At 45.3% G+C, this 13,620-nt stretch overlaps 1 protein-coding gene across 1 annotated transcript; it reads right to left on the bottom strand.

Moving 5' to 3' along the window:
• Positions 1-687: 687 nt before the first annotated feature.
• ADAMTS1 (ADAM metallopeptidase with thrombospondin type 1 motif 1) lies at positions 688-9,464 on the bottom strand. Its single transcript, XM_054087276.1, has 9 exons — positions 8,480-9,464; positions 7,190-7,536; positions 6,624-6,756; positions 6,033-6,200; positions 5,466-5,752; positions 5,037-5,223; positions 4,758-4,933; positions 3,735-3,910; positions 688-3,359 (listed from the first exon to the last, which is right to left on the bottom strand). The coding sequence occupies exons 1-9, from the start codon at positions 8,955-8,957 to the stop codon at positions 2,618-2,620; spliced, it is 2,694 nt and encodes an 897-aa protein (XP_053943251.1). The 5' UTR covers positions 8,958-9,464; the 3' UTR covers positions 688-2,617.
• Between the last annotated feature and the right edge of the window lie 4,156 nt (positions 9,465-13,620).

Below are 13,620 nucleotides of genomic sequence, written 5' to 3'. Positions count from 1 at the left end.
CCAGCAGTCACGGGACCTCACCAATTCTGTAGATATGGTAGTCATGCAGTTTCAGGACTGTAGGTCCTCTGGCTCTTAATGGAGAGTGTATCAGGCAACGTCAACCAACAGCTATGTGTTAGGATATGAAGTCTGCAAGGAATAAGACCACCACCAGAAAACAAAAATAAAAATGGGGGGGGGGTTGTCTTGAAAATGTGTATATTCCTAATTTTAATCCGTTGTAGTAAAATATACATGTGCATTTATACGTATGTACAATTAAATAAAGCATTATGTCGCATTTATAAATACTTTGATGTATTTATAAAACAGAAGGCAATTGGCTTCCTCTTAAATAATGTGAGAAGTAAAATGTTCCCCAGTATTTGTGCATGTCAAAGACAAAGCAATGTTCAATGAAGCGTGAAGTGATATTTTTTTCTGTGTGCTTATAGAGAGGCCAGGATTTTATCCGTGGAATAAAGTGGGAACTATTTCTGCAAGACAGAGTCCAAACATTGGCAAAGGAAGTCTTAGTAGATTTTTACATGACACAAAGCCAAAAGTATTCATAAATGACTGATGTCTCAAATTCCATGGCAAAAATCCTACTGAGTTGAACAGAAGATTTTCCCTCAACTGCAGTGGTCATGAGATCAGAAATGAGGGAGCAAAAACCAGTTTCTTCATGATTAGTATGTATTTTAACATTATAAAACGTGTTACCAACAGCATCAGAACAGCTCATTCATACTGTACTTCTAATCAGAAAAGCATGATCAGGAGGCCCTCCAGAAATTTGCGAGGGAAACCTCTGACTGCTAGTTAATGGTTTTGAATTTTCACTGCTTCTTTCCCAGTAGGGATAAGGTTAAGTGGAGCAGGTAAAACTGCTACTTTTCTACATACTTTGTTGGTTATGAACACCACTGACAGCAATATTCCCTCTGTAAGCAGTTATTAAAACCAGTGGCATCAGTCTAGTTACACTCCATTTTTTTCAAAAGATGAAATAACAGTGCTGAGCACCCTGGTAGTGGTTAAGTAATAAAACACAAAATTACCCCTTTTAACATGGTATATGGCATTATGGGCAGAGTTTTCCAACCCCCTTCACTAACACAGTCAATTAGTAGCCTAAGCTACCAGTCATTCTGAAAAATGTGGTTTAGATTTTTTTGTAACATTACTTTAGATTTCAGGCTCTTTCCACTTGATAGACTGGTTTTACTCCAGTGAAATAAAGACGCTCCATTTCCAAAATTTATAGGGTTCATTTATTACCTCTAGTAACATATTATACTGTATAAATACTCTATCCTTGTTATATGTCCTTTTAAAAAAGCGATAACTTAGAAGATCACATTAGACAAGAAGTATAAAAATAAATACGCTCATTATATGCATTTATTACAAATTATAACCCTTCCCAGAAGGCAAAGAAATATAAAATACTTATGAAGTATATAAAATCTATAGTAATATATTTTACTATATACATATGGAAAGCCATATTCTCTCATTGTCTATGGACTGGCACAAACTTTAATTATATGAATGTTGGCGTATTGCTGTGGATGGACCTGCTATCCTTCAGCTTTGTCTTCTGGCCTTATCAGTGACTTGAGCACTACAAACCCATGCGAGGCCACATAGGAGAAGTTCCTATTCATAGCTGGATTTCTTTGATCTTTTTTAACCCAAATGCAAATAATTTCCATTAGCTGGGGTAAGGTAAAAGACTTGAAGGTGAAAGCATGACTCAAATGCTCACAAATGCCATCAGTCTGTTTGAGAGGATGGTAGGACCAAACTCCAAACAGAAAAGCCAGTGGAAGCAGAAGGCATAAAGAGCCACTACTATTCACAGAGGCCACCTGCTCCATGAAGACTTCCACTTTTTCTAGCCTCTGGATTACATGTCACCACAATGGCATGGGAGTGGATGAGAGAACTAGACAGATACATTGGGATGACATAAAGATACTTAAAAAAAAAAAAAAAAAAGAAATTCTAGTTATTTGTGGAGTTGACTGACTGTTCTTGATATTTCTCACTCTTTACAGGTAGAGAATATGGCTTTATTTTTATATAAAACTATTCTCTGAAATAATAGCAGCCATGAATGATATAGTTAAAGCTCCTTTTCAATCCTGTTTTTTGCTCTTTGTGAGGTAGGTAAGCCCTGACCAATTATTTTAAGCTATCTTTTCCACTCCCCTTTCCTTCCCCTTCCTACACACGGGGACTTAATCGGTACCACAATATAAATCCAAAAGAAGGGAGAAATAACCGAATCCAAAAATGTTTGCTTAAACTGATTTTGGCCACTGCTCACATTTTGTTTAATTTGTATCAGACTTTAAAAAAAGGCAATTATAATGCCTCGGGCCTTATCTGCTGAAGACGAGTGAGTGACATGGGTCTGCTATCCTATCAAATTTTCAGTTGGCAGGGTATACTTTTATGCAACGCCAACTCAAGCTAGTTGCGCTTTCCCACCTCAATGGATCCTCACCATGAATTTTGTATGCAAAAACATATGCGCTGCCTCTAGCCCTCTTTTTTTCAGTGCATTGTTTGGAAGGAAAAAAATAAAATAATAAAAAAATTTAGCTTTCCCAACTTATACTATTTAACTGCAGTCCGTAACGTTGCAGAAGTCTATCAGGTGTTTTGGTTTCTTTGAAGGCTCACAGCTTTCTTGAGGCAGCACGCTGCCATCATAAGAAATACATTTCAACAATCTCTTCTTGAAACCTTTCCCGCATGTCTTTGAGCAAGGTGACCAGTCCCCCAGCTGCCATTGCGGGCAGGGCACATCAGCGCAGGGCCGGACGTCACTGGGCTTCAGCTCCCGGGCGCAGTCATCAGCTGGACGCCCTCGGGGGTCCCGGCATTCCACTGCCCGTCGCTGCCAGCCTGAGCCACATGACTTGGAGCACTCTCCCCACTCCTCAATGACCCACTCAGAGGAGATGATCTCCCTGATAGCATTGAAGGACTCTTTCTTTCTACTCGGCACTTTCTCTGACCCAGGCTGAGTGGGCTTCTTCACGAAATAGGTGAACTTGATCTTGGGTTGTGGGAGGTCCCCCACCGTTAGGACCTGGATGGTCAGAGGCTCCTTCAGAGGACTGAAGCTGCGTATCCTCTCCAGGGCAGCAGAGGAACCACTATACCTCAGCACACTGCCCTTGTAGGTGATGTCCTGCTCTAGCGTTGACAGGGTGTAATCGCCATTGAGGATGTAGGTGCCATCAACGGCTTTGATGGCAAGGAAGCTGCCATCGTGTCTCGCACCCCTGTGGTTTCGCTGCTTCACCTCGATATTCGTCGCCCCGGCTGGAATGGTGACAACATCATGGTAGCCAGGCCTGACCAAGAAAAAAATATAAAGACTTGAGTCCTCTGCTCTTTCCTGCAAAAAGGAAGAAGCTGCCTGGCACAAGACTGAATTTCATTTGAAGCCAAATCGTTAAGCTCGTGAGCTGCCAACCTAATTGAATTAATGGATTAAGAAATTTGCAAAGTCACATCCCACATTACTGCTACGGCAGAGGCGTGACCACGTGGAAGGAGCCTCATTTGCTGGGATCTCACTGTAAGTTATCTTCAGTCAGAGGGCTCTGACAGATGAAATCCCAGTTCCAACAATACACTGGGACAACACCGCACTGACCTGGAAACCCAAAGCTTACACCCACAAAACATTCACCAGAACAAATTAATAGTAGCAGTTATACACTCACTTTGCTCTAACAAGCGTGCCAGACACTTTCTTGCAAGTAGATCCATTGCCACCACAGATACCACATTTGTCAAATTTCTTATTGGAGCCTATCATACGGTCGCAGCCAGCCTTTACGCACTGTCCCTGGACGCAGACGGAGGTGGAATCAGGACTACATGGGGTACCGTCCACAACCTTTGCAGGAAGGAAGCAGTAGGGCATTTGATTAGAAGATGCACATTGCTTTGAAATTGCATAACATAGACACATAGAAAATAGGGACAGGTGGAAGACCTGCAAAACCTGTATTTTCAAGGCTTTTGAAACCAAAACCAAAAGCAGCTCATAGACAAAAGGAGGTATGTAGTGCTACTTCATCTTACTTGCAAAAATGATGCCATGGTGACAGGAGGAAACAATCAATTTAGTTTTCTATTAATCCCCTCCTCAACTTCCTCCACCCACAACTGTTTTATTCATTTCACATAAAGAAAGAATGTGATTTCTAATGTCAGTAGAAGGTATTCATGTCCTCAAAGCACGGGACCAAAATTGCTTTTAATGGTGTTCAGCGTATCTTTTATTTCTAGGAGTGCTGCTCCTCAAAAAACATCTGTGTCATTGCCCTGGTAGTTATTGGTTCCCAACATCTTCTGACAGTGAGTTCAAGTAGCTATTGAAGATGAACATTTTTCCTTCTGTTTATTTTAAGCTGTCAGCATATTAGTAACTGGGATGAGAAAGCACCGATGTTTTGGCAAAGAACCCTCACAGTTTTCCAAACATATCTCAGTGTAATGATATTGGTGGAAGGAGAGGAAACGGAACTAGGGTGGAGTGGGTAGAAGAGGCGGTATGTGTGAAGTAATGGGAAGAACTGTGCCAGAATATTCAAAGCATGCTTGTACTGATCACATGTAGGAAGAACTTAATATGATGAAGACGTAATTTCAGATTTCCACTCCTTGACTCTAAACTTCACAGAAAGAAGAAACAGAAATCTTATTCATGATTAGATGGAAGAGGTATAGTTTTGAAATACCTTTGGCTGTAAAACAAAGAAGTATCCTGTTCCTTTTGCTCGGCAGATGAGCTTGCATCTATCCTTTGGAGAGACACCGGCAAACTTGGGTGTCCACTCCACTGCGGGTCCACTTCCAAAGGGAGACTTGGAAAACTCATTGTGCTTTTCACATTGTTCCTCCCTAAAGGTTTTGCCTGCAGGCAGAGGAAAGACAGGAGGATATTAGATCATCTTCTGTGCATGGTCTTCCTCTCCAAGATACCCTTCCTCCACCTCAAGAATGGGAAAAAAGATTACCATCGTTGTCCGGACAGTCCTCGATGTTACATGATCTGTATTGCACCCGCTTTCCTTCACAGTACTTCCCCCCATTCCTTGGGATGGGGTTGTCACACTCCCTGAAGGAGTACTGCACTCCACCACCACAGGTTCGGGAGCACTCTCCCCACGCACCCCAGGATCCCCAGCTTCCATGCACTGGTGTCTGGAATGACAAAGAAAAGCAGAAAAAAATATCAATACCCTGGAAGCAAAACCAAACCGCAAAACCCACAACTATGCTCATTTTTACCTAAGCCACCTGTAAAAAAAAAACCTCTCCAAGCTTGTTTTATCAGCTATCTGCCTCCAGTTACTCAAGCACTTAACTGATTCACTCCCACTGATGCATTATCTGTGCTACTCTGCAAGCCAGAATATATTCTGCTTTCTTTTTTTAATACTTACATCATAATGCTTCTTTTCAGTTTTATTCACACACTTGCCATTCATGCACCACTTCCCTTCCCCACAACTGGTGCCGTCTGCCCAAGGGAAATGTTTGGTTTGGCACACAAGCAGTCCTCCAGAAGTGCCAGTACACCACAGCGTCGTACACGTACTGGCTGCATCGGGGCAGTGCTTGGACTCATCTCCAAATGTAAACTGGCACTGTCTGTTGGCATCGTACAACGTGCCAGGCAAGTCAGAAGGAAGTTGGATTGGTTTGTGCGGCTTGTCCAACAAACACTCACCTGAAAAGGAAGAAAAAGAAAAAAAAGGAGTCAGTGAATGTGGTTTCAAAAGGGAACTGCATTTGCTTTGTAACATGTCTTTGAGGAAATTTGCGCTACCATTTCTGTAAAACTAAGGGTCTTCTAAATTCATTGGGAGCATGTAAAAAGTTAACTATACGCTGTAGCAGAAAGCACTGCATTAAGAAAAAAGAACAAACAAACAAATAAATAAAAAAGAACAAAGCAGTAAAGCACAGGAGCTTAAATGCCACATGAATGGAAAGTTTAATAAACTTACCATGACCGTTATCCAAAAATGTTGTAATCATGTAGGCACTGCATGGAGACCAAGGCTGGCTGCGATCCAGATTGGAAAGCATAGATGCCATCATGTGGAAATCCCGGCTTATTCCATTAATACCAGCACATTGCTTTGCATCGTCATGAGGCATGTTAAACACGTGACCTTAAAAACGAAAAAAAAAAAGTCTGTGACTTTCAGAAATCTGTCATATGCATTACCAATAAATACTACTCTAGAGCTGCTCATAGCCCGATCTTTAAATAGTAACCTGAATCTGAATGCTGCCAAATTTTAAGCAGATGACACTGTATCTTCACCCCCTCACAGGCTTCTCACATGCTTTTTTTCTGTTGTCAGTCAAATACACAGCTCTTGCAGACAATGTAATGCAGACCGGATTTGCTTTCCACAGTTCAGCTCTGCTACTTGGCAAAGCTTTGCCTCCTCCCAACTGCACCCAGGCAGCACGGGGGGCTCCGTGCCCTGCAAGGCAAGCCCATGGTGTGGGCTGCGCAGGTCTTGGCTTTATGGCATCGAGGTAGCTTAAATTAATCATATGAAATCGCCTTTCAAAGTTTCAAGTACCTAGCTCGTGGGCTGTTGTAAAGGCAGCCTGTAAACCATCGTCTTCTATGATAGAGCAACTGCGGTTTAGGTCACAAACTGTTCCCACATCAGCCATCCCAAGAGTATCACATGTCTTGGCACCGCAAAGGTCCTGTAAAAAAAGGCAGTTTCATTATTAATCAGATCAGAGACTTAACCTTGGCAAGAAATATCCAGCCCTGGCAGTTTGCCTTTACTTATGGAAAGAGCATAAATATTCAGCACTTCAGTGGGTATGATGGCAAAAATCTGTCTTTGGAACATACACAAGGGTTACACGTAGAAATAAAATGCATAATTTCCAAACTAAATCTGCTAAAAATAAAAGAAGCAGAAATACGTTGCATATACTGTGAATTTCACCTGAGATGGCGCAAACAGCAGAATAAACGACTACCTAAAAGCAGTTAATTTCATTTTTAGCCTACTTTGCTGAAGCTGTGGTGGCACAAAACTGCCTCTCAACACTTTCTCAGAGGCAGAGGCGACCTTCAGAGGTAGGGAGCAATGGGCATGTGGATGGATTTGACCTCCGTGTCCCTCACCTGCCTGGTGAAGAGGATTGCTGTGTCGTAGTGCTCTGCGTGCCGGTCACTGGGCGGGTTGTGCTGCTTCTGCCAGCTGCAGAAGTTTCTTAAAGTCAGGGCTGCATTGGAAGAGATATCGGGTCCCTTCCGCTCTTCGTAAATGACCATGATTTTCACTACTACGAGGCTGATGGAGTTACGGATGCTGGGGTGCTTGTACAGCTTGGCTGCCACGGAAAGCAGTGTCAGTAGATAGTGCTTCAGCCCGCTGCCATGGAACTCAGCCATGGACTGGTCAGCTACCAGCATGGTCTCCACGTAGCGGGGGCTGGACACGAACCTTTTCTTCCTCCTGCTTCTTGTTTCTGCATTAAAGAACAGAGAAAGACAGGGAGGAAAGTGCAGGTGAGCGAAACAGAGAAACATCGGTGCAAAAGACCACTGTAAAGACTCCCCCAAACTTGCAGATACTCAAGATTTGCACCTAAGGCATATACCCCATCGCTCCACGCCCAGCTCCAGCCCCCCAAAACTTGGTCAGCCTCTGTTGAATAGAGCTGCCCACAGGCAGAGGGGTGATACCTGGACCCACATGCAGGTGAGCAAAAGAGAGAATCACTAGTGCAAGAGACACCGGCAAAGAATCCCAAACCCATTGATACTCGAGACCTACACCCAAGGGACGCACCCCATGGCCTCACATTTGGCTCCAGCCCCCTAAACTTGGTCACCCTCTGTTGAAGTCTATTGAATCGAGCCGCCCACAGGTGGAGCGGTGATACTTGGACCCACACGCAGGTGAGCAAAACAGAGAATCACTTGTGCAAGAGACCACTGTAAAGACCCCCAAACTTGTCAACACTCAAGATCTGCACCGAAGGGATGCATCCCACCGCTGCATGCCCGGCTCCAGCTCCCCAAAACTTGGGCATCCCCTGTTGAACTGAGCTGCCCACAGGCAGAGGGGCGATACCTGGACAGGCATGCAGGTGAGCAAAACAGAGAATCGCTGGTGCAAGAGACCACCACAACGAATCCCAAACTTGCCGAAACTCAAGAGTTGCAGCTAAGCGATGCACCCCACCGCCCCACGCCCCCAAACCGGGGCATCCTCTGTTGAATCAAGCCGCCCACGGGCGGAGGAGCGATACGTGGACCCGCACCCTCCCCACTCCGCCCCTCGGGATGGCGATGCCGGGGGTGCGCGGGCGAGCGCGGGGCGAGGCAAACTCTCCCCCCTCCCCATCGAGGGGTAACTCCCCCCTCATCTCTCCCCCTCCCTCCCCGCGGGGGGCAGCGCGGCGGTACCTGCGCGCCCGGCGGACTCCGGTCCCGCGGTCTCCCCCGGTTCGGCCACGGCGCAGCGGGCGGCGGGTCGGTCCCGGGGGGCCCCGCGGAGGCGGAGCAGGTGGGGGCCGTATCGGTGCGGGGTGCCGGAGGCCGGCTGGATGAGGTACCGCCGTCCCCGCAGGGAGAAGGCGCCGCGCATCCCCGCGCAGAGGCTGAGGGCGGCGGCCGAGCTCGGGTCCCCGTTGACGGTGCCGGAGTAGAAGCATGGGGAGAGGTCGCGCTGCGGCGGCGGCGGCGGCCCGCCCAGGTGCTGCAGGGTGAGACCCGGGGCCAGGAAGCTGCTGTCGGGCCGCAGCTCCAGCGTCAGCCGCTCCCCGAAGGCGTCCAGGCGGATCCGCTGGGCGCCCAAGCGGCGCGGCTGCACCAGCGCCCGCCGCTCCGCCAGGCACAGCCCCAGCAGCGCCGCCAGCAGCGCCAGCCGCGCCCCGCTCCGCATCGCTCAGCCCCGCGGGGGCGCCTGGGTTTGCTTAGGTCGAGAGAGAGACCGTGGAGCTTTTTTTGCTTTTTTTCAGGTTTTTTTTTTTTTTTGGGAGGGGGGTCTCTGCGGGCGGTCACTGCCGAGGCGGCGCCGGCTTCCCCATGGCCGGGGAGCGAGAGGGTCTGCGACGGCACCAGCAGTCTCTCCGTCTATCAGTCTGTCAGTCCTCTTTTAGTTGGGTTTTTTTTTTTTGTTTCTGTTCTTTTTTGTTTGGTTGTTTTGTTTTCTTTTCTTTTCTCGTTTCTCCTTCTTCGCTCCTCCTCAACTCTCTCCAGCAGCACCAGCAGCTCCGGGCGAGGGACGGTCTTCTGCGCTCCCACAGCGCCGCGGAGCCGCCCGAGCAGCCTCCCCCAGTCCTTTGCCGAGCCGAGACCCAGAGCGCCCCGCGCTGCCCTTTTTCGCTGCGCTCCGGGCGCCTCCTGCTCCTTCTCCTCCGCCGCCGCCGCGCGGGGCTGAATGCGGCGAGCGGAGCTGCTGCCGCCGCCCTTTATGTCCCCGGGCCGCCCCCCGCCGCGCCGCTGAGCTCACTGCGTGCGTAACGCGGCCGCGGGCGGCCCCCGCCTCCCCCCGCCGGGGCGGGATGCGGGGGGAGAGGGAGGGATGAGCCCTGCACACGCCTCCCCGCAGCCCCCGCCCCTCCGGGGGCCCCCGGGGAGAGCCGCGGGCCCCCCGCTCCATCCCGGGTGGGTCGGCAGGTGGGCGCCGCGGAGCTCCCGGGAAACCGGGATCCCTGGTCACGCTAGTGGCTTTCCCTTTCCTTTTTTTTTTTTTTTTTCCCTTAATAAATTCTTGCCCTTTGCTGTCCCGAATAGCTCCGGCCAGCGGTGCACCTGTACTTCTGGGAAATGGGGACTTTTAAATCACTTAAACATTGACGTAGGTGCAGCCGATGTTTTCCTTTGAAGCCATAACCAACCGGAGCGGTACAGCTAATCCGCTTAATTCTTCATGGGCGATGCGTTCAGCCCCAGAAAAGCTGCGCTCCCTCTTTTTGAGGCCTTTCTGGAGGATCAGGGCAAAGAAATGGTGTGCAAATGTGGGAACGCAAAGGGAAGCGGGGTATCTGTTGTCGGGGCTCCCCAGCCTCCAAATCACCCAAAGGTGTCTTGATGTCAGCCCAGGCTGTGTTTAACACAAGTGTAAAACTGGGGGAGTGATAACAGAGTAGCAAAATATATCCATCTTGTGAAGTTACCATTGTGACAAAGGAAACACTTCTGAAATTTTGTGTGTCCGCTGTTCTCTTCAGATGGAGCGTCTGTCCCATTTATGCCACTAAATCTAAACCAAAGGGGTTTCTTCCTAACTTAAACCAGGTCAGATAAACTTGGAGTCAGGCTGCTGTGTCAATTACACAGCTTGATTGCCTGCTAAATTCCAATAATACATTTATTTCCCACGGTCTCCTTTAAATCATACAAGTTTAGAACAGCACGTTTCTTTGAAGCGATGCAAAAGACCTATGAAAAGATGAACCTGAGTTTCTGGTTATTTATTCCACAAAAGTGCTGTTGTCTCACAGAGTGATGAACAAAACCAGAACTGGGCCTCAAATGAGGGATTTTCCTTGGTTTACAGCAGGAAATGCTGGGCCTTTTGAGCAGAATCTTGTCTTTGCAATTGCTGCCTGTCAGGAGTGAAACTATCCTTTCAAAAGAAGCCTAATTTTTTTGTTCAATAGTCAGAGGTGTGTGCCAATCTCTATCCTTACCTTAGTTTTTTGGTACCTAACTCTGTTGTGCTTTTCTTAGAATAAAAAACTTGCAGCAAAGGTACGGTTCATTCATGCTGTTAAGTTTTGTACAATACGGTACGTATCTAGCAGCTGTATGTGCTTTGAATATTGAGGGCATTAGAAATTTAAAAGTCTAGAAGTATGGTATATAAAACATAGAACCGAAAGGAAGGCTTTTATATAGTTTATTTTTGAACTTTAACATTAGAGTCAAAACTGCTTGCAAAGTCATTAATTAAAAATACAACCCCCTCTTAGTCCGTGTCTTGGTCTTAGTCTTAGAAATTGGTGTAACGCGTAGATCAGCAGGGGCTAAAGGTAGGTCACTTGGGTGTCCACCCAGGATGTGTCCACACAGCTGCTATAGTCACATTTTGCCGTGGCTTTTTGGGATAAAATGTGTATTTTGAAAAGGTCCTGACCACCTTAAAACGGCTGGTTTTGCTGTGACAAGTCTTCCCTATGTTCCACCAGGTGGCACTCGCCTACAAAAAATTTTCCTCGAAGACTTCCACGGATCATCTCCCACGTTTCAAACTGTGCTCTTGTGGAAAGGTTTAAGTTTTAGTTCTGTTCTCAACAGCTCTGTGATTAAGACAAAAATCTTCCTGGCCTTTATATAATATCCAAGGAAGTGTTTTAGTAAAGAACTCGGCAATTGCTTTGTTTCTCCCCCTATTGCTAGCTGTGCTGCTGTGAGCATGCAGGGAGGCACACAAATGTTTTGCAATATGTGAACGTGAAACCTGTTGTGAGGGGACATTTCCAAAAGGCTTGATTCCTAACAAATGTGTAGTGTTGTCACACACCACCCGTATAGTCCTGCAAGGGCATAAATCTGTTTCTGTGAATAACCCCAGGGAGTTTAGCTGGGTTGTTGGAGACTGGAAAGCGCATGTGTGCATATTTGCAATCCGTATCGTATCTAATCCATATCAACTCTAATCATATTTTGTGCAAATCAAGATTTTGAAAGCAAAACGTACTGATTTGTTGCAGAATTTCAGTTAGTGGGATAAAAACCTAGAAAATGCATAAACCTTGTCGCTTTAATGAATTTCTAGTACTACTTGAAAAAAAATCAAGGCTTTAAATAAAATTGTAATGCAATGTAAGCCACCAGATGGAGCTAATAGATCATCGTATTTTATTCTACAGTGCAAGAATAGTTTTTTTTAATGGATTAGACATAAATAGAGTTAGCATCTGAGCAGTATTAACAACGGTTAGGTTTTAATTTCTTTACTAGTGTTTGTATAAATTGCTGTTTCCCTCCCTGCCCTCGCTTTTACAGCTTTTTCATTGTTAAATGCTGCAGAATGATAGCTTCTTTCATAAACTGCTATAATTTAGAATTAAAACAGCAGGTGGCACATGAGGCCCACTGAATAACAGGTGAAAGTCCTGATGTTGTTAAAAAAAATCCTCAAAAGAGGACCAATAACCTTACTCCTTCTTTTCTTTTTTTTTTTTTTTTTTTGTTTTGTTTTGTTTTGTTTTGTTTTGGAAATTCATTTGATTTTGCAGAACTGTTTTCCCATCACTGTTTGTGACTACTGAAAGGTTTGCCCATAATTAACATTTCTATTCTATACACTCTTTTATTGGTTGCTGAGCAATGTGAGTGGTTTGGCTCTTGTGCAGGGCAAGGGAATGCACTGTCGTTCAGGGCAAACGACTGTACTGAACAAGAGTATTTATGGAAATTGTTTCTCTATATCTTTAGCTATGTTTCTCTAGGATTTCTATGTTATCTTTGTGATATGCATGATTACCTTTTTTTCTTCCCTGTTTCCTCATAATTTCTGCTTTTACATGAGCTAATTATCAAACTTGCAGAAAAAAAATAGGTGCAGGAATTTTAGGAGCCCCCAAATTTTATTCCTAAGTTTTATTCCTAAATAACCTATATAGGCCTGTATGCCCTCAAAATGAAGCATTACCAATTCTTCCTGCTTTCCATTAGTAAACTTTTATCAAATTTGGATTCAATGGGAACTGGTTGCATAAGTCAAAAGTTTTATTATTCAACAAATAAAATGCACTGGACTTTGGGGTTCAGGATTTGTTAGTTCAGTTTATAAAAATAAGGGCATTCAGGAATCTTGATTTAATTTAAATACAACAACATTTGTAGAAATAAGAATATACTTATTTCATACTGGTCCTTATTTAGGTTACAAACACATTTTCTGTAGGTATTTTGCACTGACTAATGTAATATCACTCCTATAATTGTAATACTATTACAGGCATCATTGTAATTGATGGCCAAATTTCTTCTTGAACAATTTTTTATTGGGCACAGCTAGGAGCATATGCAATCCAGGTCACCTTACGTATCTCCTAAAGACTGCCAAACTATGTTTCAGCTGAATATTTCTTGTGGCCTCTTCATACAACTTTTAATGTCTGGTTTATCTGTTTGCTCCTGAAATAAGCGTGGTGAAAGATTTATTCAGTTTTGCCCACAATAAAATGTTTTCAAACATTTTATCACTGGGCAGAGGTAGTGGGAAATGAAAAGCAGGGAGGGCAAAAGTCAGTTGCAGAGTGTAAAGACTGCAGCCATGGGTCTTAACATTTCCTTACTGTTTATCGGGTAGCTGTAGAATTTCTCTGTTCACTTGTGGCTCTCAGTGTCCTCCTCATGTTATAGTCATAAGTCACAGTCTTCTCCTGACGCTAAGAGTAGGTCAAATCCAGTGATAAACATGGTGATCTGGGTCATGCTGGAACTGATGTGGAGCGCCTTTCCTTCCTCAGCTGCCTGCACTCGAAAGAGATTGGCAGTGAATTGCTAATAGTCTACGGGTTGATGCACTTGAGCTGAGTTTGGTCTGTGGGGAAGGGCAGGTCTCAGTCTTGACCAGGACTTGGCCACAT

This window comes from Cuculus canorus, chromosome 1, assembly GCF_017976375.1.
Source record: "Cuculus canorus isolate bCucCan1 chromosome 1, bCucCan1.pri, whole genome shotgun sequence".
NCBI classification, from domain to species: domain Eukaryota; kingdom Metazoa; phylum Chordata; class Aves; order Cuculiformes; family Cuculidae; genus Cuculus; species Cuculus canorus.
Note: the sequence above shows the minus strand (reverse complement) of the source record. Positions and strands in the feature narration are given on the sequence as shown.